The 27,004-nt window shown below is 37.2% G+C and overlaps 1 protein-coding gene across 8 annotated transcripts in view; it reads left to right on the plus strand.

The window, feature by feature from the left end:
• The window catches only part of FYN (FYN proto-oncogene, Src family tyrosine kinase), a 132,193-nt gene that overhangs the window by 88,930 nt on the left and 16,259 nt on the right, over positions 1-27,004 (plus strand). For 3 of the 8 annotated variants that reach the window (XM_058173776.1, XM_058173817.1, XM_058173826.1), the window contains exons 3-8: positions 4,315-4,392; positions 19,160-19,417; positions 20,696-20,792; positions 22,722-22,820; positions 23,957-24,060; positions 24,807-24,956. In XM_058173776.1, the coding sequence (XP_058029759.1) occupies positions 19,171-19,417; positions 20,696-20,792; positions 22,722-22,820; positions 23,957-24,060; positions 24,807-24,956 (697 nt within the window). In that variant the 5' untranslated portion in view covers positions 4,315-4,392; positions 19,160-19,170. Of the gene's footprint in view, positions 1-4,314; positions 4,393-12,719; positions 12,790-19,159; positions 19,418-20,695; positions 20,793-22,721; positions 22,821-23,956; positions 24,061-24,806; positions 24,957-27,004 lie in introns of all 8 variants that reach the window. The other 5 variants (XM_058173782.1, XM_058173792.1, XM_058173807.1 and 2 more) reach the window with 5 other exon arrangements.

The following is a 27,004-nucleotide window of genomic DNA, read 5'->3' on the forward strand; positions in this document are numbered from 1 at the left end:
TTAGGGAACAGCTTCAAGAATTTTTAAAAGGTAACTTGGAAGTCTTCAAAATATCAGAGTACATCTTGAGTGCTCTGAAGGGACAAGCTGGCACCAACAACTAGGAATTACAGATATCTGCATAAAAAAGAAACAAGTGTTGCTAGTTGGAGGTTAACTCCAAGGAGTTCTTTGGAGCTCAGTATTACGTTACTCATTCCTTTAAATTAAATTACTTTAAATCCTCATTCTTTTAAAATTGCATACTTCTTTTGGTTAAACAGTAGCCTCGAAGGGTCCAAATTCAATTTACAGTATTATCAGGGGTAAAATCCCCTTTCTTGAAGTGACCCATTGACATTTATTTGGGCTATATTGTGGCAGCCTCTTTTGCCAGGCTGATGTACCCTTAAACCCTTCTTGCACGGTTTTAATGTTTTGTTTCCTGGCCAACTGTTTTTCCTGCATTCTTTCACTGAGTTCAATTTTCAATGCAGGTTATTACATTTGTTTTCTGCAGTATAGTGGCAAGAATGGAACTACTCCTGTGAATATGCAAGAATCTCAATGTTCATTTGCTTTTTTGTAATCTTATCTAATCCTTGGTTAGCAACCACTCACTCAGCAACTATTCAAATTTATGAGTTGCGACTGTTGTAGCATCCCTGCAATCATGTGATCCCAGTTTGGGCACTTGGCAACTAGTGCATTTTTTTGATAGTCCTGAAGTCGCATGATCATCATTTGCAACCTTCACAGCCAGCTTCTGACTAAGCTAAGTCAATGAGGAAGCAGACAGGAAGTTGCAAGTTGCAATCACATAATATGATTAATGATTGCAACCGGAGTTGCATTAACTGCCAGCATAAGTCGATGTGGTCACATGATTTTTTGTTTTATAACTATGGTGCTTTGCAGTTTACTTCCCAGTTTCAATCACATTATCTAAGGACTACCTGTATAAGGTATTTTTTTCACTTCCTAAAATAAATAAAAGCAAATTCTTACTATGGTAAGCTAATCAGTAAAAGAAAAGTAGAAATGTGTGCAGCAGCATTAAAGGTTTAAATTAAATTTAAAATTGATAAGTATAGCAATAATACTAAAAAGAAAAAAATTGGGAGGAAAACAGAGGAAAAGGTCTAGAAATTATGTGATAGACAGAAGAACTTCAATAATGAAAGTAATGAAGAATTCATCAAAAAAAATGAAAATGAATACTTAACCAAAACCAGTATATTTTATCCACCTTCTTCATCTTGAGAAGACTTTGGCTTGTGATGGAATGTTTGACCTAGTTTTTGGTCGTCTTATGTTCTCCATCCCTTGCCAGGAAAAAGTTCTGGTGAATTTGGAAGCCAACTAATTTTTTTTTGTACCATTTTCATTTCTCATAATTCCCCACTTAGGGAGGCTGATTTATTACAGTCTTTCACAATACTATTGTTATCTAACTGTTTTTTGGGGGAAGAATATTACTGACAAAAATTTCCAGTCCTTTCAGCCATTATGGTACATTGTCTACAAACAGTAGAGGTATCAGAAGATAGCATTAGCACTTAGACTTATATATCACTTCACAGTGCTTTACAGCCCTTTCTAAGCGGTTTACAGAGTCGGCATATTGCCACCAACAATCTGAGTCTTCATTTTACCGAACTTGGAAGGATGAGTCAGCCTTGAGCCTGGTGAGATTTGAACTGCCAAATTGCAGGCAGACAGCAAGTCAGTAGAAGTAGCCTGCAGTACTGCATTCTAACCACCACGCCACTAAGGCTCTTTGATGATTGCTTTACATTGCTTTACATCTGCAAAAATGCACACAGTAAGATTCATTTTGATTTTTAGAGCATTAGAAAATATGAAATATAGAAATCAGGAAAATGATTTTTTTAAAAAAAACATTTTAATGTCCTTTCCCAAGACCAAGAAATAGAAATGAGTATCTCTTGAAATATTTGTTAAAAATCCAAATTTAATATATCAAAATGGGCAGAAACAGTAGTATACATTTCAACGGTGAACAATGAGGACATCTGATCGATAATTCTACTTCAAATCAAAGCAGTGTTCTTCCTTTAGTAAATTTGCTACTGAACTGAAAACAGTTAATATTCCACTATTATAAAGTTGGAATTTCATTCAAATTCAAATGCGCTTAAATAAAAAATAAGAGGAAAAATAAAATACAATTAGGAGATTCCTCAGTTTATACATTTGTTTGTATCTCACATAAGCAAAAATAAAAACAGTCTGTGGTTTTGTTTGGTTTTGTTGAGCAGTTATGTCAATGCTATTCCACCAGTTTAAACTCATTTTTCCCTTGTCTGAAACTGGAACAAAACAAATGAAAAATAATTCCTAATGAAAAAAAAAAGAGGGGGGAGAGTGGAAGAGTCATTACCGCTCATGGAAATATTTGGCAATGAAACTACTGAACAGATCAAGAAAAGCAGCCATGTGGCCTTTTGTTAAGACCATGGAGGTAGGCCGAATGGAGAGGTTGTTGGGTTTTTTTATCACGCCTGCTCAAACAGCCACTTTGTGCTAATGTGTTTTCTTGTGGATTTGCCAGGTGACCTCTGATTCGCAGGCACCCAGCCAATTCCACCACAGTAACTGTTCCTTAAACAAGCATAGCAAGTGAAGTCAGTTTTTGCTACTGCTTTCCAGATGGAACACTTTATTCCCTTGGCTGGGGGGATGGGGGGGTGTTCAGCTTGTGGTGAATATATCCTAAATTTAAACAAACAAAGTACCTCAGTGCAAAACTAAAAGACTGCTCGCAGAACACCAGAACTAAAATGATTGCTTTTGGTGAGGTTTTGCAAAGGTACTTTTTGTCTCTGTGTGTGCGTCACTCTTTATACTATGGAGTAGTAATTAGCTTTTAGTACATGTATAATGTAGGATAGTTTTGTAAGTAAGGATTTTAGGGTCTGAAGTTAATCCAGTTCACGATATACAATTAGTCCTGAGATTTACATGCAAAGGAGTAATCATCTGGGCTTGTTCCTGATTTTTCTCCCAGAGAAAGGGAACACAGCCAGAGCTGTTTCAATGACATTGTATTCATTGCCAGTGAATATATGTAGGCATGAAGAACCCATTCTAGGACTGAACTAATGCAATGAAATGATAGGGGCAACAGATCTGTAGCTTTACACAAAGGAGAGGCTAGTAAGACATGAAAAAAATAAGATGCATACTTCATGTAGTACCGTGATTTTGTGGCTTTTTGTCATTGAATAATGAGGAAATTGATTGTCCTACCAACAATAATTTGTCATCGTTTACATTTTTAAAGTAGATTGAGTTGATAAAAGTAGTCATAGAGGGTATTCAATATTGGAATGATAATGTCCTAATACAGTAACTCACCATTCAGTGTTTTGCATTCATCGCTATTACTCATTTGTTCTAAATAAGATAGGCCACAACATAGTCAAATGCTCTGCGTATTGTCTAGTGCCGCTTATTTTTTTATTTATTTGTCAAACATATACAAGATAACAAGTATAGGTATGATCATAAACATAATCAAAAGTAAAGACAAATAAATGGGGACAGTAAGACAGACAGTAGGCATGTGTGCTTATGCACGCCCCCTTTACCGTCCTCTTAAGAATGGAGTGAGGTCCACGGTAAACAATTTGAAGTTAAAACTGTGAGGGTTTGAGGCTGTAACAATGGAATCAGGTAGAGCATTCCAGTTGTTGACCACTCTGTTGCTGAAGTTGTATTTTCTGCAGTCGAGTTTGGAGCGGTTTACCTTGAGTTTGTATCGCTTGTTTGTCTGTGTACTATTGTGGTTGAAACTGAAGAAGTCATTGACAGGCAAGACATTGTAGCAGACAATTTTGTGTACTATGCTTAGTTTAGCTTACCTTCTGAGATATCAGGAATCCACTATCTAGGAGGATAAGTCACCTAACTACAACCCCTAGTGAAAAAGGACTGCCCTGGCCAAAGATGTGGTATAAAAAGCTTAATTTTTTTCAGTTGAGCCATGCTCTATATCACACATAGTTCAATATTCAGAGTGTCTTGGATTTCTGGCCTTGCTTTTAGTTCCTAGTCCTAATTTATTCTTAGACAGTGCCTCCTGGCTTGCCACTGGCCATAACTTACTTCCAGCACTGTGAAATCAATGGCAGGATGTGGCCCCGGGTATTTATTCCCACTGCCTTCTCAACTAAGCTTCCTAGTGAAGAAAGAGTAAAGAATTATCTTTCTGATTCTGGTATCATTGTATTTAATAGATAATAAAAATTTAGTACTAAGGAATAGTTGCTGCACAGTCACTTGTCTTTCATTTTTCTTTTCTATTTAAAGGCAGAAAGGGAACTGAAGGTGGTTGGAAGAGCAACGTAAAAGCAAAGGAGCAGTGGGTGGAAGCAAAACTCATTCAAGGTGAGCTGAACAAGATTACAGTACTACATTCTATTAACACCTTCAAGACTTTTCTTTGCAATAAAAAGCCAAATAGAATAGGTACAAATTATTATAATGAACACAAGAAATTATCTTAGAAATAATAAGAGAGTGTTCTGGGCTCAGCATGCAGAACGGTCCTAAACATTTTTAAAAAATAATCGAGAGGGTTTCTGATGAAGCTTGTTTTCTTATCATATTACAGCAGTTACTTTTTCAGGTAGCTGAAATATTACAGTATGTTCTAACATTTCACTGATTTAAGTAATAGAGTGCATAAAGTTTCCTTGATTTTTATTTGTGTCGTAAAATGCATAGGCTGGATCAGAATGCACAGTGGTTATGGCAAACCTTTTAGAGACCGAGTGCCCAGATTGCAACCCAGATTAAAACCCACTTATTGCAAAGTGCCAATATGGCAATTTAACCTAAATAATGAAGTTTTACTACCTAAAATAATGATAAACAATGCAGAGTTCAGCTAATTGTTCTAAGAAAAACGTGATAAATGCACTTTTATGCCCTTCAATTTTTTTCTGCTTTTGAAATATTACATTTAGCAACAATAAAAAAAAACTTTTTAAATATAATTTCTCTCTTTCATTCCACTCTTTCTCTCCCCCACTCTTTCCCTCCCTCTCTCTCTCTTTCCTTGCCCTCTCTCTCTTTTTCTCTCCTTCTCTCTCTCTTTCCCTTCCGCTCCCTCTCTCTCTGTCTTTTTCTCTCACTTTTCCTCCCTCTCTCTGTCTTTCTCTCTCTCTTTCCCTCTCTCTCTCTCTCTGCCTCTCTCTGTTTCTCTCTCTTTCTCTCCCTCCCTATCTTTATCTCCGGCTGTCTCGTCCGTCTGTCTGTCTGTCTGTCTATCTATCTATCTATCTATCTATCTATCTATCTATCTATCTATCTATCTATCTATCTATCTATCTATCTATCCTCTCCTGCCCAGCATCATGTGTCATGTGAATCCAGCCATTTGGGCTGTGGAGGGGGAGTGGAGGCTGGCAGGCAAAGCCAAGTCTTAGAGATCCACACAAAATAAGGCAAATCCAACCTGGATCCTTCCCTTCCCTCTCCCTTTCTCCCCCCAAGCGCAGCTCCCTCCTCAGAGGCAACCAGCAAGCAAACAAACATGGCGCTCTGGCTGGGAGGCGGCAGCGTGGAGCCCCACTTCTGGCTAGCAAAAACAGAGCAGGCAGGGTGTGCATCTTCTCCAGGAGGGACGTGTGAGCCGAATGTTTGGAGCCGTGCTTGGCGGAGTTTGCAAGCGGCCTCAGAGGGGCCGCTTAGTGGGGTGACCCCGGGCCATTTGCTTTGTGAAGTGGGAATGCAGAAGTCAGAGGAAATCCGTGCCTCTCGACGTTCAGCCCTCAAAGACTCCTTTGGGGCAACTCTTTCTGCTTTTGAAACATTATGTTTAGCGACAATATGTTTAGAAACAGCCTCCCTCTGTTTCTCTCTCTCTCCCCCCCCCTCCCCTTTTGACGGGGAAGTAACCTCTGAACTGGTGCTGGGTGGTGGGAATGACATCCGAAGGCTGACGAGCCCAGGAGCAGCGCACCCACACTCAGGTGGCCAGCGGGGACGCTTCCCAACACCAGCAGCTCTGCAGGAAAAGCAACTGCTTTTTTCTTTTTTTTTTGCGAGAAGTTGGAATTGATTGAGTGAAACGCGATGGAGAAACGTGATTTGAGCTGAGCTGGGGTGACTGCGCGCATGCCCACAGAGAGGGCTCTGCATGCCACAGGTTTACCATCACGTGCCTAAAGCTACATATTTCCCCAAACTGCTGTTAACAATCTCCAGAGTCCCTATAGGATATCATCTTAATTTAATCTTTTAAAGTACAGCTGCTTCATATAATTCATAGGTTCAGTAGGGTGCTCACCTCAAATGTATTAAATTTATGATTCATAAATTTATTACTATTAATTTCAGTTATTACTATTCTCTTCATACATTCAAAAGATATTTCTAAAAAACAGCATCCCGTGTATGAGTTGTATGTTTATTCCTTTTTAGTGAATTTCAACCTTTGCGGATAAGCATTCTAGATAACAACAAAGAAGCTAGATTGCATTAATTAATATTGATATGGATAAATTGTTGATATATGTTAAGTTTCTATATGCAGTATAATTGGGTATGTCTAGTTTATTGAAAAGGAGGACTAGGGGAGACATGATAGCAGTGTTCCAATATCTCAGGGGTTGCCACAAAGAAGAGGGAGTCAAGCTATTCTTCAAAGCACCTGAGGGGCAGGACAAGAAACAATGAATGGAAAACAAATCAAGGAGAGAAGCAACTTAGAACTAAGGAGAAATTTACTGACAGTTAGAACCAATTAATCAGTGGAACAACTTACCTCCAGAAGTTGTGAATGCTCCAACATTGGAAGTTTTTAAGAAGAAATTGGACAACCAGTTGTCTGAAATGATGTAGGGTTTCCTGCCTGAGCAGGAGGTTCCTCCAAGGTCCCTTCCAACTCTGTTATTCTATTCTGTTCTGCTCACTTTGGTAAACAACTTTTGATCTAAAAAATAATTCAGAATATGTGTTTTCACGCTGTATGAATGTTTTGTTTATTTGGACAAGCGTTTGCTTTTATCACACAGTATTTTGCTTTTAAAGAAAAGAATTATAGTTTTAAAGAAACTTGTTTCCAAGCATGCCTCTCCTTGTCAAGCAATGCTTGTTTATGGTTCCAATGTATGCCTTATATTTGAGCAAATTATTCTTTCAATCTTGTTTTCCTATCTCCTTAGGAATTACAAATTCCATGCAGCAAATATAACGTAGCGTGAAATTAGTAATAATTATGAGAACAAAATATATTTACGAATTTTTTTTCATTTTTCTCTTTTAATGCCCTGTTGGGGAAAAAGAAAGTAGTGTCAAAATGGAATGGAATGTGCACTTATTCATGTCTAGACTTGCCAGATATTGACAATTTCGGATGCTTCCTCCCACTGGACCTACAGTAAAAGACTTCTTTTTAAAGTGTGGTGCCTCTAAGAATAGAAACCAGAACAAGCCTCAATTTCACTTCCAGGATCATAAGACTGGAATTCCTTTTTGCATTCTGAGAAATGCGGATGGAAAAAGTAATATGAATATATATTGAGAACAGAGTCAGTTGCAAGGCATAGCAAGACCAGCCATTAAATAGCAAGACCAGCCTCAAACCAGTGAAGCAAAAATGAAAAATAACTCCTGCTATTCCAGTATTGCCACTGCTTTCATTTTTTTTCCAGAGCTTATTAGCAAGCCAGAAATAAAATGGAGTTGTTCCTTGATGGTGAGAGTCTTGTCCCGGTGCCTACAAAATCTTGACTGATAGCATTAAAAGTAATTTAAATTCTAAATTTTCAGTCACCCAAAGAACTGTTAGACCAGGGGTCTCTGCAACCTTAAATACTCAAAGAGCCATTTGGACCCGTTTCTCGCAGAAAAGAAAACACCAGAAGCCACAAAACCCTTCCCGTGCCTGACTATTTCTTGAGTGGCCAAAAAACTAGCATATGTAGTTGAATTAAACGTTCTCTTTTCTTCTCAAACTTTTATTTTCTTGGATTTATCCATGCTTGGCTTACCAGGGGTTGAAAAGCTCAACAAATCACATGCCGGCGCGTGTCACACGTTGGCGGTTGTGATGCATATTTGGAGTGACAGGGAGCCGCAGCAGTGGGGTGAAAGAGCCACATGCGGCTCCAGAGCTGCAGGTTGCTGACCCCTGTGTTAGACCTAGCAGCTAATAAACAGCATATATTTAGTAGATTCAACAGCCCTACAAGTGCAGATATGATGGGGCATATCTGAACAAGGTATCTTCGTTTTTCCTTTAGATGACTACTTGAGTCATCTAAGAATTTCTCAGAATTTCATGCACTTATAGTTTGCTTTTTGTTTCTTTTTTGCACTTCATATTAATATTATATAGCATCATTTTGGAGGGGCTCTGGAGTCAAGATCTACATTTGGCCTTTGAATGGCATGTCGCAACTACTCTCCCTAAAGTGGGTGAACCTACATTTCATTTTAATTTAAAGTCCAGTTACAATGTATTTCATTTTTTGCATATACTAATGGAATTACTATCCATGTGTTAATAACTTCTCCCTTAGCTCACTTAAATAATTATAATTTGATAGTGACTTTTGAGCCATAGAAACCACATATCTGCCTGGAGTATAGAGAGATTGCTGATCGCCCTTCTCTGCCTCTTCCCCCAGGAAGGTTTATCAAAACACTGCTATGTCATATCAGTGTGGGTTTTTAAGATACACAGATAGTCCTTGGCTTACGACCATTTGTTTAACGACTGTCTAAAATTACAATGTTGGGATCGTTGTTGCTCTCTGAGCTTGGTTGTTTTCTTTAAGACATTTCAACACTCAAACTAGGTAACTGCTAGTCATCAATGGTGCAGAAAAAAGTGACTTGCAAACCAGTCCTTGAACTTAACAATCATCATAACATTACCACAGACACATGATCAGGATTTGGACACTTGGCAATCAGCATGTGTTTATGACGGTTGCAGCATCCCATGCTTACCTAATCACCATTTGTGATCTTCGCATCTGGCTTCTGACAAGCAGAGTCAATGGGAGAAGCCAGATTCACTTAAAGACCATGAGATTCACTTAACAGTGATAATTCATTTAACAACTGAAGCAAAACAAAGTCATAAAATTGGTAGTGCGGCTCACTTAATGATCACCTTACTTAGTTCCGGCTCCAGTTGTGGTTGTAAGTTGAGGACTACTTATATTTGTGAGGAGGAAGAAAATTATAGGAAGCTTTCTTGTCACATGTGACATGAAGAAACACATCCCTATTGCTATTTCCATTAAACTACTTATTCCTTTGGATGACATTTTAAAAATGCCAGTAGTGGGGTGGAATAAGGAATTTTCGCTCATCTGTAGACTTGCGTCTATTTATTCTATGTATGATGATATCTCTTATGTGGACCCATTTCACTCGGGCTTTCAACCAGGAAATAGGATTAACACTGTTCAGTCAGCTGGTGAATGACAAACTGGAAATTCGGCAAAAAAAAAATTGTTGTCCTGTTGATTCTCTTGAACATTTTTGCAGCGCTCAGTGCTATATGTTTGTGAGACAACATAAGCAGAGCAATAAATATCTCTTCAGAAAATCAAGCCCATATTCAATCTAGCAGACATTTTGTCATTTTGATGCACCTGGATAAATTGCTTTATTGGAGACCAAAAAAATAGCCATACTCCTGCAGGCAGTCTGCATATTTCAGAATGTAGAATTATATGCCTGAATTATGAATGAATGGCAGAGCCAGAGATTAAATTCTAAGCATTTTCCTCTCTCACTTTGTGGCATCAACTGTCTCATACTTATTTTTTCCCAGTCTTGAGTTTAGCAGGCAGCTGGCCTGAACAATGTTGGTTCCTTCGTCATCACTGTCACCTCTTATACTGTCTCCCTCCCTATTTTCTCCTTCCTATTTAAAGGTGCCAGATGGCTCTTCCCCTCCCTCAGTTTGTGGGAGACTGAAGGGCATTGTGCCTCCCTGTCTGTTTCCATATCTTTGCCAACTGGAAGCTGACAAAGTCTCCTTCCCCTTCAAAGTCTGTACTCCTTCATTCTGCCTAAGGATCTTAATAGTACATATAAATTTTATTTTTTCTTTGGCTGCAATAAGAGAGAATTTCCTATTTTGTACCAATCTCTACTTCCAGTTGACTTCTCATAGCAGAGTTTAGTTTCCTTCTTATCTATTTTCTTCATCGGGAACATCGCCCATTTCAAAACTCTTCCTTTTGAATGGGATAATCTTCATCTCTTGTTAGTTAGTTGTACAGATGTCTCCTTTTCCATCCCCCAGTTTACTTCTCTCTTAGAGTCAGAACTGCAGATTATTGCCAAAGGTAGAATGGGTCATCAATTAGGTCTTTTTGGTGGTGAAGGTATGTCAGAGAAAGTACAGAGCACGAATGTTGTCTGCCACATCCCATGGCATTTCTATGTCTGGGTAACTGCCAATGAATCATGTCTTCTAGGTCTGGTCTTTTTGCAGTGAAACTCTAAAATACGTTCCATGCCAATTCTTCTTCCCTCATCCCATAACAAAAACTGAATGGTGATTCAAAGATGCACAAGGGAGGAGAGAATCTGTGTGTGGCTGGAAACTGCAGAGTAATGTCTTTGGTATTGATCTATGCAAATATGGCAAATGGTTCAATAAACTTGCATCTAGTTTCTTAGTCTGTTGGGTGACAGAGAGAAATCTGATACAAAGCCAGATGTGACCTTCAGCAACAATGGAGGAGGGGAGGGAAATGCTTCCTGCTGCTGTCTGTCAATAGAAAACTTGCGCAAGACCTGGTGTGATCCAGTTGATCCATGAAAAGGTACTAAGAGACTCAGCATTCCTGGAAAAATGGGGAGGCAGAATGGGTATAAATCAGTGGTTCCTAACCTTTTCTTGGCCATGCCCCACCTAAGCATCTCTAAAATTCTGATGTCCCCCCCTCTCCCCGTGACATATAATTCTTTCTATTCAAAAAGTGAACTCCTACTCACGTGGAGGAAGCCTAAAAGGTCATTAACTTGGTTTAAACAAGGTTCCAATTGCCCCCATTAAAAATCAAATTACCCTTCCTATGGGGCATGGAGCCCACGTTGGGAACCACTGATATAGATGTACCGTAGGTCATAACCATAGGCGGGCTGAAATGGCAACATGAGTAGAGGCATTATTGGAGTTGTTATTAGTGAACACAGTAATAGATAAAAGATTACACCACTTGTTTTATGCATAGTTTATATATGACTTGATCTGAGTGGCATTTATCAACCATAAATAGCACATAAGCCCATAACTGGTAGGTCAGTTGTAAAGTGCGACAGTCCACTTGGTTTCCTAACAAGAAACTTGTTTTTGCAAAAAGAAACACAGGCTTTGATATCTCTAGCACAAGGCCACCAAAGGTCTCAGAGAAGGAGAGGTAGATAGTTTTAAATATTCTGAACTGTCCAGCTAACCATCATGGAAGAGCTGCAAGGCAAGAAAAGAAGAACCCATAGTTCTCCCCATTCCTAAGGAAAGTGGGAGAAGTGAAGGATAAACCTACATTCAATTTACAGCAGTTGTCTCACAGTCTTGATACAACTCAGTATGTTGCTTTATTGAAGATATCAGTTACACTTATACTAAAGACTGACCTAAACTTTTTCCTCCCACCTTTCTGAGTTAATAGATTCTTGGCTGTTCTTTTCCAATTTTTAAGACTGAAAGGCACCTGGTCCATGTTTTACATAAGGGATCCAATTTATGGTTTGCCAGCTTTGACTCTTTTATTGTCTTGGTATTCTTATAGACTAATTCAGTCTTAGGGACTCAGTTGTTGCAGCCTTTCCAGAGATACAAGTTTATTCCTGGGTATTAAGACTATTCTGGAACCTATACAGTCCCATTATTCCAAAATATGCAAGTGAAATTATTTTGAGGACCTGTTTTTAGAGGTGTAGTGCAAATAATTATATTTTACACTGGTTTTAAATTAGAGTAATGCCTTTTTATTCTAAGATTACTTCCCAATTTATTAGTATAGCAGAATTTGATTAGATTTTAATTTATGTTTTAAGATTGTTTTTATATGAATATTCTTGTATGTTTTTTTAATTTGTTACTAATTCGTGAACATCTGATATAACTTATTACTACATTTTGTTGCATGTGCAGTTTTTTGATGGAGTTTTCATTGTTTGATATTTAATTTTCATTTTATTATTGTAAGTCATACAAAGTCATCTGAGTTGTATTATTTATAATTGTTTGTAAATAAACATTATTTCCAAATAAGAATTCCCAGTTAATCTGGCAGTGGTGTATATATGTCCTATACAAGCCATCCCCAATTAGACACTCCTCAGATGCTTTGAATTATAACTTCCATGATGAGCATGTTGACTGGAAATCCATACATGGTCTTTGCTTCAGTGTATAGTTGTTAAAGCCTTTTGGAATTTCTTTAGTATGTAATTTCTTGAAAGAATACATGTTCTATTCTAGTAGCCAGAAGTGAATTAATTTGTTGCCTGAAGTTCTTTTGTCCCAGTGAGTTTTCTGCTTTGCATGTACTTCTTACTTTAGTTTTGTAGTTTTAATGTACATGTAATCTGGATTGTGCAAGCTTATCCTGTCCTACATAGTTGGCATTGCATGCATGCAAACATGCAAGAGCACAACATCTTAGCAGAAGATTAATTCATGCACATACCTTGCCCTGCCAATGTGATAGGCTTTTTACTTTTTGTTGCAGGCAAGTTCTCCCAGCAATGCCTCCATCTCAGTGTCAACCTGTTGCTGAGTCAGGCTAAAGTTGGATTAAGGTGAGCTGGCAGGAAATGCTGGTGTTTTCCACTGAAAATGGAACATTCTATGTTGCAGGGAGGAAAAATGGAAGATGATGACCTGCAAGGCTCCAGTTGATCTATTGCCAGTCCCCCTTCTCCCCTTTGGCTTCAGGGCTCTATGTCTCCATGACCATCTGTGCTTTAGCTGCTGGAAAGAATAGATCTTCGTGTGGCAGCCAATTTTTTTTTTCCAGTAAGGGGAATATCAAGGTCAATAATACTCTTTGTGCACCCAAAAAAAGAGAGAGAGAGAGATCAGCTATCTTAATTGCAGCTATGCATTAGCAAAACTCCCAATGGCAGTTCCTAAAACTTCCCTTCTCTTTGTCCTCATTCAAGTGCACCACTTCCTGAACTGTCCTCAAAGTCAACCCACTTCCTACCAGGCAATGTAAATTTGGTGAGGATGATCCCTTCCACTTCTCAGGAAGGCGGCATTCACCTTAGCAGCTACCAATCTTCCTACAGAAAAGAAGAGGTAGTTAGATTGACTCTTTGAAATGATGGTAAGTGCTAGGACTTCTAGCAAGTACTCTGCATATGAATGAATTGGTTGTAACACTGCAAGGCAGACCTATTGTGTTATAGCCAGTAGCCTTCCTGCCATAGCTCTTGATAGGAAGTCTCTGCCAATCTAATCTCAGACATCTGGCTATAGGAATGCATGGGGACAGTGCTTTTCCAGAAAACATACTTATCTCTCATCACAAAAATGGGAGGACGGCACACTGCTGGGCTGGGGTAAGCCCAGAGTGTGCTGTGTTGGGCTCTGTCTTTTGACCAGGCTGCTGTTCCAAGCTTCAAGTGAGTGGAATTATTTGAGCATAATTTTTGTGTGTGGAGGGATTGGTATCCAATTTGAACTGCCCATAACGGTAGCTTGTTTCTTGAATCAGAGCAAAAGCACCTGCTTCAATTGGACTCTGCTTGTTTGGCTTCTCTTTTCCTTGCCATGATTAATTGATAAAAAGTGAGTAGGAGGAGACTAAGAGCAAGAGTTTATATAAACATTTGTCTGGTTTTCAATTTTGTAGAAACTCATTTAACTCCAGTCTTCTGGATTTCAAAAGAAGACACAATACTGTATGTTATGTGGAGCTTTTTCTTTTATTTCTGGACTGTAACAAAGTGCTCCAGATCAAACGTAAGAATAGCTTAACTTTAGTTTCTGAAACATGATGACACATCTGCTTTTTGCTACATAAGTACATTGGCAAATAGAGCATTTAAAATCTGGATGTCGTTGTAAGAGGTGGAATGTTGCTGACACCTACATTTTTGTCCATCTGCTCCCGCATATTGTTGCATCATTCCAATCAGCATATCCATATATTCTTGCATGAGGAGACAATCTATCACTTGCAAAGGTAATTCTATACAGTGTAGAATAGAATGTATTCCCTTAGGTAATACGCATAGAATTTAACAGTCACGCACACACACACACACACACACACACACACACACACACACACACTCCTATTGAATGCTCATTGGAAGTTATTTCTAGGAAAGCATATTGTAAGATTGCTGTTGTATGCTGCAACTTCCGTCATACTGTCAAATGGTCACAGAATTATTGATTGATTTCATAAAGCAAACAAACCCTGGAATATATGAGGAAATACGTATTTCAGTATCACTCAGTTTCATAATTTCTGTGGGCTTTAATTAGCATCTTCCTCATTTTGCTTTGGAGAAGTAGATACAAACTGAACTTTTTTATACACTTATTTTGTAAAACCAATGTCATTTGCTAAAACACTCATTTCACCCAGACATGCCCAAATAATTAAGAAGGGATGTGACATTTTAGAACTACTACCAAAATCTTATATGCTGGTTGTAGGCCGTAATGATTTCCAGATTTTGTGAAATGATATCACCATTGTCCTGCTAAGCCATATGTTTCTAGCTTGCTAAAAGGTTGAAATGCCTGCAATCCATATAGTGATGTTTCTGATGTTGTGAAAACTGTAGAACTTAATTTTTCGTCCTCTGGCTGCTTAGAGCTCTGTGCTACTGCAGAATAGAGGATGCATTTAAAATGACCTACACGAGCCCTGGAGTCATTTTGGATCCCATCCAATAATACTTTGTTACTTCCTCCAGATTCTTAACTAAGCTTTCAATGATATCATGCATGGGGTTTTCAAAAAAGAATGGACCACTTTTCTAAGTCTTGGTTTGAAAAAAAAAACATGTAGGTTACACCCTTCATCACAAATTATGCAGTCCTGCAATCAAGGCGCTTTTAAAAATGCATTGCCTAGATATTGGAGCCAAGTTGAAAAAGACAACAGAAAAGGGAAGGGAAAAATCTCTCCATTAAACATTTCCATGTACTCCTCCCCATCTCTTTCACAGAAAATACATGCCAGCAAAAAAGGGAGAGATTTGACCGCAGCCCATTAATTTAGTACCTGTTTTGCACAGATAGGCTTTTATCTCTTTGAAATATTACTCCTATTACTATCATCATCATCCTCTCCATCATCATCTTTTATAGCTTGGAATTTTAGGTACATTCATTATTGGCATAACTTTTCTAAGATCATAAATTTTTGAAGAATTACTTTATTCTTTGCTTTCTTCTCTTCCCCACCTTTTGATAACTTGAAAGTTAATTCATTTTCTGTTGGCTCAGCAGGTGAATAATACATCTCTGGTCATATTCTCATCTTCCCTTGCCATAAACCATGTCCTTTTAAGTTTCATGTTCTAGAAGCTTTTTAGAAACCTATAAAATATTGCATGCAGATAGTGTGAAACCCAAAGAAAAAGTTCCACAGATTATTTCCAGATGACTAAATCTAGGTGCTTTGTCACAATTTTGTGGAAAGGTGACTCATTGAGCCAGACTGTGTCCAACTAAAGGGAGCATAAAAAACCTGCAAGATCTGAGATTAGAGTCCCTCTAATTTGTACAGTAACTAGAAGCCAGTGTGAGTTGTTTTGTGTTTTGTTTTGTTTGTTTTGTTTTTGTTTTCCTGGCTGATGTCTGCTTGCTGAACACAAAGTCACAAGAGAAGGGGCTAAGGCTGCATCTGCCTCACTCCTCAAGGTACTAGGCAAAGTTTCTTTCCCAGCCAACAGCTCAGTCTCATCCAGCATTCTTGGAAAAGGCCAAACTGGTTAGGAGTTCATTACCCAAATGAGGAGTGCCAAGGGGAAAGGTTGGTGATGAAAAAGAGCAGTGGAAGAAATTCATCTTCAGAGTTCAGCTGCAGGGTCAAGAAGTCAGGGTTCCACGCGCTATAAAATTATGTCATAGGCATAAAGTAAAATAATACCACTGCCAACAACATGAACATACAGAAAGCCTGCAGGTGTGACGGTGTTTTCCAGTTTATTGCAGAGAGTATGAAATCTATGATTCCCTGCCTTTTGAGCATAAGTCAATATTAATTACATTAATATCCAAAGCCATAATCAACACTGATAGAGTATCCACTCTTGCCCTCACTGCAGCAAGAATGGAATTGGCATAAACTGAATTGGTATCTTTAGTCCTACGAAAATATGTAAGATATCCAGTGGTGGGTTGCTCCCAGTTCTGCCCAGTTCATGCGAACTGGTAGTAAAAGCGCCAGGAGGCTCCGCCCACCCGCCCAGACATCATAATTGATGATTTGTGCATGCACAGAAGCGCGTGAGTGTGCTCCCATTGCAAACTGGTAGTAAAGGTAAGTAGAACCCACCCCTGAAGATATCCTATCATATTTAGAATAGAATAGAATTTTTTTATTGGCCAAGTGTGATTGGACACACAAGGAATTTGTCTTGGTGCATATGCTCTCAGTGTACATAAAAGAAAAGATACGTTCATCAAGGTACAACATTTACAACACAATTGATGATCAATATATCAATATAAATCATAAGGATTGCCAGCAACAAGTTATAGTCATACAGTCATAAGTGGAAAGAGATTGGTGATGGGAACTATGAGAAGATTAATAGTAGTGCAGATTCAGTAAATAGTTTGACAGTGTTGATGGAATTATTTGTTTAGCAGAGTGATGGCCTTCGGGGAAAAACTGTTCTTGTGTCTAGTTGTTCTGGTGTGCAGTGCTCTATAGCGTCGTTTTGAGGGTAGGAGTTGAAACAGTTTATGTCCAGGATGCGAGGGGTCTGTAAATATTTTCACGGCCCTCTTCTTGATTCGTGCAGTATACAGGTCCTCAATGGAAGGCAGGTTGGTAGCAATTATTTTTTCTGCAGTTCTAATTATCCTCTGAAGTCTGTGTTTTTCTTGTTGGGTTGCAGAACCGAACCAGACAGTTATAGAGGTGCAAATGACAGACTCAATAATTCCTCTGTTAAACTGAATCAGCAGCTCCTTGGGCAGTTTGTGCTTACTGAGTTGGCGCAGAAAGAACATTCTTTGTTGTCCTTTTTAATGATGTTTTTGATGTTGGCTGTCCATTTTAGATCTTGCGATATGATAGAACCTAGAAATTTAAAGGTTTCTACTATTGATACTGTGTTGTCTAGTATTGTGAGAGGTGGAAGTATGGAAGGGCTTCTCCTAAAGTCTACCACCATTTCTACGGTTTTGAGTGTGTTCAGTTCCAGATTGTTTTGGTTGCACCACAAGGCTAGTCGTTCGACCTCTCGTCTATATGCTGATTCGTCATTGTCTCGAATGAGACCAATCACTGTTGTGTCATCTGCGAACTTCAGTAGCTTAACAGATGGATCGTTGGAGATGCAGTCATTGGTATACAGAGAGAAGAGAAGTGGGGAGAGCACACAGCCTTGGGGGGCCCCTGTGCTAATTGTACAGGTATTTGATGTGATCTTGCTTAGCTTCACCTGCTGCTTCCTGTTTGTTAGGAAGCTTGTGATCCACTTACAAGTCTGTTCCGGTACCTGTAGCTGGTTTAGCTTAGTTAGAAGAATGTCTGGAATGATGGTATTGAATGCTGAACTAAAGTCTACAAAAAGGACCCTTGCATAGGTCTTTGGAGACTCAAGATGTTGTAGGATGTAGTGCAGAGCCATATTAACAGCATCATCTGTTGGTCTATTTGCTCGGTATGCAAATTGCAATAACAGTGGATCCGTGATGGTTTTCAAGTAGGAAAGCACTAGCCTTTCAAAGGTTTTCATGACTACAGATGTTAAAGCAACTGGTCTGTAGTCATTCAGTTCCTTGATGGTGGGCTTCTTCGGCACTGGGATGATGGTAGAGCGTTTGAAGCAAGAAGGAACATAGCACATCTCTAGTGATTTATTGAAAATATGGGTGAAGATGGGACCAATTGGCCAGCACAGACTTTTAAGCAAGAAGGAGTTATCTTGTCTGGGCCTGGAGCTTTTCCTGGCTTTTGTCTGTGAAATAGGTCCTGCACTTCCTTTTCTGTGATCACTAGGGGTTGTGAACCCAATGAAATGGGGTCAGTTGTAGGAGGCTTGGCTGTTGTTGGTGTGTCTGAGATGGGGGTTGTGGAGATAGGTGGCTGTAGTTTCCTTTCAAACCTGCAGTAAAACTCATTCAGGTCATCTGCCAGTTGTTGATTACCTTCAACCTGGGAAGGAGGTTTGCCATAGCGGTGATTTTTTTAAGAGTTTTCCACATGTTTGCTGGTTCATTTGCTGAAAATTGATTCTTTAGCTTTTCAGAGTAGCTTCTTTTGCTGCTCTTATCTCCCTTGTTAGTGCATTTCTGGCCTGATTGTACAGCATTTTATCACCTTTTCTGTAGGCTTCCTCTTTGGAATGTCGTAGCTGCTTAAGTTTAGGTGTAAACCAAGGTTTGTTATTACTGTGTATTCGCAAGTTCCTTGTAGGTACACATAGGTCTTCACAGAAGCTGACATATGATGTTACAGTATCTGTGAGTTCATCCAGGTCTGCAGAGGTATCTTTAAAAATATTCCAATCAGTGCAGTCAAAACATGCCTGTAGCTTTAATTCTGATTCCTCCGTCCAGGTTTTCACTGATTTAATTATTGGTTTTATGGCTTTAAGTCTTTGCCTGTAAGCAGGTACAAGGTGAATCATGCAATGATCAGAGTGTCCTACAGCTGCACGTGGTAAAGACCGGTAAATAGGTCCTGCACTTCCTTTTCTGTGATCACTAGAGGTTGTGAACCCAATGAATTTACAATTTAGAGTTGTAAATTATTGTAAATGCTAACTCTGTAGTCCAAGAATAATTTCTTTTTTTTAGAATCCACCCCAAGAAAAGTTAGCCTGATTTTAGCAATTGGATGCCTAGGTATTCGCGCGCCCCCCCCCCAAATGATTCTAATTCTATAACTCCCTAATATGTATGTATTGTATACTTTAGTTGAAATGTACAAGTATTATACTGTGTATTTTGTTTTAATTTTTGCAGGATTTTAGATAATGGGCTGTGTGCAATGTAAGGATAAAGAAGCAACAAAACTGACCGATGAGAGGGATGGTAGTTTAAACCAGAGTTCGGGTTATCGCTATGGAACAGATCCTACCCCTCAGCATTATCCAAGTTTTGGTGTGACTTCAATTCCAAACTACAACAATTTCCCCACAGCTGGGGGACAAGGATTGACGGTCTTTGGTGGTGTCAATTCTTCATCACATACTGGTACATTGCGTACAAGAGGAGGAACAGGTGAATAATAACAACAAGAACTGCATCCCTTACCTTTCTAAAATATGTTTATGTTCCTCAATAAGAAAAAATAATCAATGTAGATTTCTTCTTTTAAATCCCTTTGCCTTTATCTCAGACATACTTCTTGTTCTTGATGAAAATATTATCAGAGTTCACCAGTGTATTAATTTATATGTGCACATACTTATTATTCATACTCCGGTGTCATTGTTTGCTTCTGTACTGGCAAAAATCAGTCATATAGGTTTAGTAGATATTATTTTCTCATCATGTATGTTCAATATATCGAGCCCAACATTCTTAATAGAATCAGTTTTTATACAAGTTTTGAAAAAATATTTTCTTCTAGATTTAAGGTTTAATTTTCTATAACTTCTGAAGCAGCGTAAGAACTTAAAGACTATATAGATAATAACATTTGAAATTCATTTTGTTTGTTGCAGATACCAGCCATGAAATTAATAGTTGATCCTAAATAAAATATCAGTGTATGCATTAACCCAGCACACTAAGCTGTGGTGTGATACCAGCAGGCCAGCATCTATAACACACTAAGCCATTAACCATGATTCCACCAAATCACCAAATCACAGTGGCTATGCTCCTACAGCATACTATGCCAAAGCCAAACAACCATATTATTATTTTGCATGGTGTATGATTGTATTCCCATAGATATCCAGAATAGAGATCGTGTTTGTTTCTTAGGTTTATGCTCCATGGCCATCTAATGATGTTATGAGCTTATGATGCTTGTAAGATCATTATTAAGTTGCATTCTTGGAAATAAATATAGTGCTGGAAGTTGTCAGTTTAATTTGCAATATGCCAAGATATGATTTATTAATTCAAATTTATATTTCTCTTGAATATGCAAAGGAAAATGGGGGAGGGAAAGAGCCTCACAGATGTGGTAGTAATAAATGTGATTAATTCACTAAATAAATGAAGAGCCTGCCCCAGCATCAAAACAAGTATCCACTGGCATATTGGTGCCCTGCAAACCACATTAAGAATCTCCAGTTCTGCTGGACAACATTAATCAAAGATAATACACACAAAGCACTTTAGCAAAAGATAACTTTAGAATTTATATAGTGCATATATAACCAAATGTTTTGGGCTTCCTATGCAAAATGCTGTATGAAAAATAAAATGTGAGTGTTCAAATTTACCTTTTCCTTCTTTCATTATGAAAAAAAATGAAAGAATGAATTTGTTTAAAAAACACTGCCATTTGTAAAAGTTGCATTCACTTTTATTATCTTTCTGTAGGTGTAACTCTTTTTGTAGCTCTATATGATTATGAAGCAAGAACAGAAGATGATTTAAGTTTTCATAAAGGAGAAAAATTCCAGATACTTAACAATTCGTAAGTTCTGTTTACTATATGACTCACTTTTTAATGCCTAGATGGTTTCTTCCCTTGATAAAAATGATGTATTAAATTCTATTTTGTGATATTAAGAGATGTTCCATGTCAGGCAGGACATTTAGATTATCGATTATTTAAGCTAATAAAAGAGGAGAGAAGATAGTTACTTGTTAATTATGTAAAGAGCTGGAGCTACTGCTACTATTATTTTGATGAGTAACAGTATTCACTGTTTATCAGTGAATATCTGAGTAGAAATCTTATAAATAAATAAAACTAGTAATATTGTAAATGTCTGGTGTATGTAACATGGGGGGGAGTTAGATTAATTTTCTCCCTATATCTTCATGACTTTCAAATTTATTGCCATTCATCTAAATAATGTGTTTCCATTAGATCACATACAAAAAACAAGAGATGTTCACCCTTACATTATCTCGGTAGTTGATGAGAGGAACTTTTGAACTGAGTTACTTCGCTGGTCATTGTCATAAATATTGATTGATTGATCATAAAACAGATCACATACAAAAAACAAGAGATGTTCACCCTTATATTAACTCAGTAGTTGATGAGAGGAACTTTTGAACTGAGTTACTTCGCTGGTCATTGATCATAAACATTGATTGACTGATCATAGAACAGAAAGAATCTGGTATTACAGAGAAGGGGCTGACAAAATCTGCATCATGATGCAAACTCCATGCCTCAAGCAGATTTTATGATCTAATATTTTGTTGTTTTGATGTTATTGTAGTTAGTTATGGACATCTATGAAGAGGAATAATCTGGACCCTTCCATCTTTTAGCTGGCCTTTACTGGCCAGGATTAATATTTCTATCCTAAATTGGAAATTAAAATAAATGTAGAAACACTGAAAACAAGGCCTTTAAGAATTTATAAAAATGCAGTGTTTATTTTAAAACATTTTTTTTAAAAAACTATAATGTTAACATATTTCTTAAATGCATAATGTGCTTCTTCCCATGTATATAACAGCAATTCCATCCTTGAAATATTAATAAAGAGTCTGCAAATCAAAACAGTATTTTTCCAAAGATAACAGGCGGATTATAAAACTAAACTTAAAAAACAAGGTATTTTGTGGAATATTCCATGATTCCTTATGCCTAAACATCTATGCTGGTTGTGTAAGCATAGTTGGTTGAACTAAAACTTACTTTAAGGATAACATCATTTTCATAATCATATTTTGATTACAAATTTTGATTTAATGTCTGCTTTTCTTTATGCCTCAAAATGGTCCTGATGAAGATAAAGATAAAATACTTGAACAATAAGCAATTTTATTACATTTTCTAAATCTGCAGTAGGGCTATCCACATGTATATAACAGTACATCATATATAATTAATATTAGTTTTTATTGGGGATATTAAAGTTTCCATAATTATGCTGGCAAAATGCCCAAAGGATGCCTTTTCCCCATGTTGTGCTGGATATTGTTTTTTATTTCAGTTTCTTTTTTAAAGTTCAACTTTAAACATTTTCAGTCTTTTGTCAGTCATTTCGGAGTGCAGTAGTTTAAAAGTCAGTGAAATTACACAAGCACACATCTTTTCAAGAGAGCTATGGAATCCACCCACACTGATACATTCTTTTAACATGGAAGCAAACTGTACAAACACAGCAATACCAGTTAATGCGTGCTTTCTCTGTTTTCTGAATGAATCTCTGTTATAACATGTCACAAACCACAGTGTGTTATGGCTGTTAATAAAAGATCTCCATCTAGTGGAATTTCTAGGCAGTAGTACCAAAAGAAAAATACATTCCATTGTCTGTTTCTTTAATTATGAATGCTCAAAAAGGATGGATTCTTTTACTGAATCAGGACCAAGGTAGGCATATTAGGATGGCTATCTTTAAACCAATGTTGTGTTTTTCTAATTCTTGCTTTGCAGGGAAGGAGATTGGTGGGAAGCCCGATCCTTAACTACCGGAGAAACTGGTTATATTCCCAGTAATTATGTGGCTCCAGTTGACTCCATCCAAGCAGAAGAGTATGTATTTTTTTTAAAAAATAGGATTGTTTTGGACAGAGAACAGTTAAAACTGTGGTGACTTTCAAGGAATTACCCATTACATTAGCCTTCCTTTTTCAGCTAAATACTTGGGTGATTAAAGGAAAGATTGGTGGGGTTGGGGAACTGAACTAGCTTTTACCAGATCAGAGTAGAAATATCCGGAATCTTCTGGTCTATAAATATATCTTTTATAGTGTATAGTATAGTGGGTTTAAGCACACTGAGATTGTGAAGGTTTTATTCTAGTTGTCTGGCCAGACCTTTATTCATAATAAAGGCAGATGGAACAACATTTATTATTTCAATTTTAAATATCAAAACTAAAGGAAATATTGAAGCCTTTCTAAAAGCAGTATTTGAATAAACATGAACTCCTAGCCCTACAATGCTATCTATAACTTATCAGAAATACTTTTTTTGTATTGCATTATGCTGTGCAGCGTTTTACATTGAATTGCTGATTTAGGATTACATGATCATTGGTAATCAATTGTAGATGGGTCTTTCAGAGGATATGCCTATCAGTGTGCAAATTAGTCTGACTACAGTTGCCAATTTTTTATGCGTTCATCATATCTCAAGAATCATATTACCCGTGTTTCCCTGAAAATGAGAGCCAGTCTTATATTTTTTGAAACCCGAAATAAGCGCTTGGCCTTATTTTCAGGGAGGTCTTATTATTTTGCGGTGCATGGAGCAAGATGGGGCTCCTCTGGCCATCTTACCTGATTTCCAGGTCTGTCTCCCTAACCCTAACCAGAGGAAATGGCGGAGACAGGCTGCACATGCGTGTAAATATTTTCGAGAAGGGCTTATTTTCAGGGAGGGCTTATTTTAGCGCATGCGCTCAAAAGCCCGATTGGGCTTATTATCCAGGGAGGTCTTATTTTCGGGGAAACATGGTATTAGTGTTGGCTCCTTATGCTAGTACATCATTATCAGAAATCAACATTTTACTGCTGGGATAAATCTGCATATAAGTGTGTTGAAGGTACAAGAAAAACTTGAATGATCTTCACAGATGGTCCTTATGCAAGCTTAATTGTTTTAAATCCTTAAAAAACAATTCCACTTCCAGTTTGAAAACTTTTGTTTCTGGCATGTTTGTTCAGATGGTACTTTGGGAAACTTGGGCGAAAAGATGCTGAAAGGCAGCTGCTGTCCTTTGGAAATCCACGAGGAACCTTCTTGATTCGTGAAAGTGAAACCACCAAAGGTAATAATGCCTATGTTTTAATTAAGAAGCAGAGAAAAAGCATCAATGAAGGTAATGAGACATGCTCAAATGAAACAAAAAATACTATAAGCAAATTAATTTTTCATAATAATTTAAATTCATTAGAACTTATTAGATAAACATTACATTCAGTTTAACAATTTAAATTTAAATTCAGCAGAACTTATTAGATAAACATCACATTGCGTTTATAAAATCTGTGTTGGGTGTGATTGTGTCTTAAGTAAAGAAAAATAGCATCTAACTTATGAGCTGGCCTTTCAGAAGGGCTTATTTTTAAAATTCTGCTCTAAAAATCGAAAGTGGCAAACAATAGTAAAGAGGTCTAATTCTGACTATAATGAAGAAGGAAGAATTGTAAAAGAACCTCTAAATCAGGGCTGTCAAAATCCTGGCCCGCTGTCTGGATGCATCACTCACTGGCCACGCCCACAGACAGTTTAGTGAAAGGGGGGGAGTCGTGATATGTTACGTGATACCGCCGTGACAATATGAGTTTGACACCCCTGTTCTAAATTGTTTAGCAGTTCAGAATTACTGTTAATGCTGTCCTTTCCTGCTTTCCTTTATTTCAAAATATACTGGATACTCCATTTTTATAGTAACATGCTACCAAAATAATTTAAATTATTTTTGATTAGAATATTGTATTTATTTATTTATTTACATGTAGCTGTTAACTTTTTTTTAAATTTGCATTTATATCCCTTATTTTCTTGTTATAGGTGCCTATTCATTGTCTATTCGTGATTGGGATGATATGAAAGGTGATCATGTCAAGCATTATAAAATCCGCAAGCTTGACAGTGGAGGATATTACATTACAACCAGGGCACAGTTTGAAACTCTTCAACAACTTGTTCAGCATTATTCAGGTAACCTTGAAAATTCAATTGTTAAATAAATTCAGCTTCCTTAAAATAAAAATGCTACTGATATAATGCCTCTCTATTATCTTTTGTTAAATAGAAAATGTTAACAAAATTACAATCTTCTTTTTTCTTTTGGTCTTTAGTTTGGAGATCAATACTTTAGATGAATCTCTGATATTAATCTGAACACATAAAGACTCACCATTTTAAAATGTGACTTTTGTTATATAAATCTCAGAGCATTTCTGCACTCCATAAGTTTCATTAGCAATTTTTTGATACCTGCATGGGTTTTCACTGTATCTGAAAAGGACATTTGGGATAAGCTATTAATATAATGCATAAATTGGTTTCTTATAGTCACATCTTAAAATTGGATTTCCCAAATTCACTATTGCTTTCATGTTAACATCTTAAACTAAATTTTAGAACTCTGGGAGCTTGGTGGCATAGTCATGAAACTAAAAAAGGGTGAATGAGTCCTTTTTATTGAGATTTTAAATATCTCTGTGGCTTCCCTTCTATTTCCTATAAAATTAATTTGTCTCCCCTCCATCCCAAAATTCCGCCACACAATTTTTAGTCTTTCTTGGAAATAGAAATCCTTTTTCCTAGAAAAGATACATTCTGATATTTTAAAGGATAAATACATTTTATCCATAGATTTAACTCTAATCAGAGTCATCTTAGTTATGGTTATATTGACTTTAGTGATGCTTGAAATTGTGAGCCTTTTTGCTGTAACTCAGGGCACTTAAAAAGAGAGATCTCCATCCACCTATCATCAGAATACCTTACATACATTCTAAGTAATCACTTACTTAGTTCTTGAATTTCATATAGTTGTTCGCATGTTTCTTTTGACAAATAAAGGCTGTTCCCTCATTCTCTGCAATGCTGGGATTGAAGCTGACAGTAAACAAATCAGGATTATATATAAGAAATTGTTCTTGTCAGCTCATGCCACCTTAAGTAAGTGACAGAACATTCTTCCTTCCTTCCAGTGACCCTCATCATCACCTCATTATGCTTGTATATTCTGATTGAGTACATCTTGTACAATTTAGTATAAGCATTCCACAAATATTATATTCCCCTTTTTCCTCTATTTGACAGCTAATGCTGTAAACAGTGCTGAAATAGAAAGCCTTTAGTTCATGCTCATTGTTTAATATGGCTAAAATCCAACCACACTTAGTCCTATTTTTATGCAAGGATGGTTTTGTTGTTTTGTTGCTGGTGTGTGTGAGTGTGTTTGTGTGTGTGTATGCGTTTAAGCCTAGACTAGCCTTTGCAGGTTTTTTGGAAGTCATTTGCTACTGCCTTCTTCCTTGAGTTAAGAGAAAGTGATTGACCAATGTCCCCAACAGGATTGCAATTCATAGTCTTCTGGTTTTAACCTGGTACTTTAACCACTGTACCAAACTGGCTCTAAAGATTGTACATAATACATTAAAATTACAGAGCTAATTGTTTTTAGGTTAAAAAAAACACCACATTCCTAGAAACTTATTTTTTTCTTCATCTAATTAACAAATATTGATATTAATTGGTGTTATGTGTAAACAAATTATAAAACTACAGTCTTAATTCTTTTAGACAGTTGTGATCATAATAATGGTGAAATAATAAACACACTCTTATTTTTTTGGAACATTATAATTAATGATAAATTTGATAGCAGATACTTCCTTTATCTTGAGCAATAATCCATAGTTTTTATTTTAGCACTGGGAAATATCTAGTTTCTTGCAGGTAGGCTTCTTTTCATTTAACAACATTGCTCCTTCCCCTGAAAGTTTCTAATTGCCCTCTCCCAATTAAAAGGTTCCTAAACACCTCTGAGATCACATAGCATGCTAGGGAGGGAAAATCTTGTCCTCATTTCATTGAATGTAGGTGGTATTAATTGGCTAATTACTATCTACTCTGATTCACTGTTGTAAAATAAGTAAAAATGCATGTCTCTAGGACAATTCGTTTTTTAAAAATAGCCTTCTCGTGTCTTAGAATGGTTGTGTGTTACTATGTGCATGCATACAATATTCTGT

This window comes from Ahaetulla prasina, chromosome 1 (assembly GCF_028640845.1).
Source record: "Ahaetulla prasina isolate Xishuangbanna chromosome 1, ASM2864084v1, whole genome shotgun sequence".
NCBI lineage: Eukaryota > Metazoa > Chordata > Lepidosauria > Squamata > Colubridae > Ahaetulla > Ahaetulla prasina.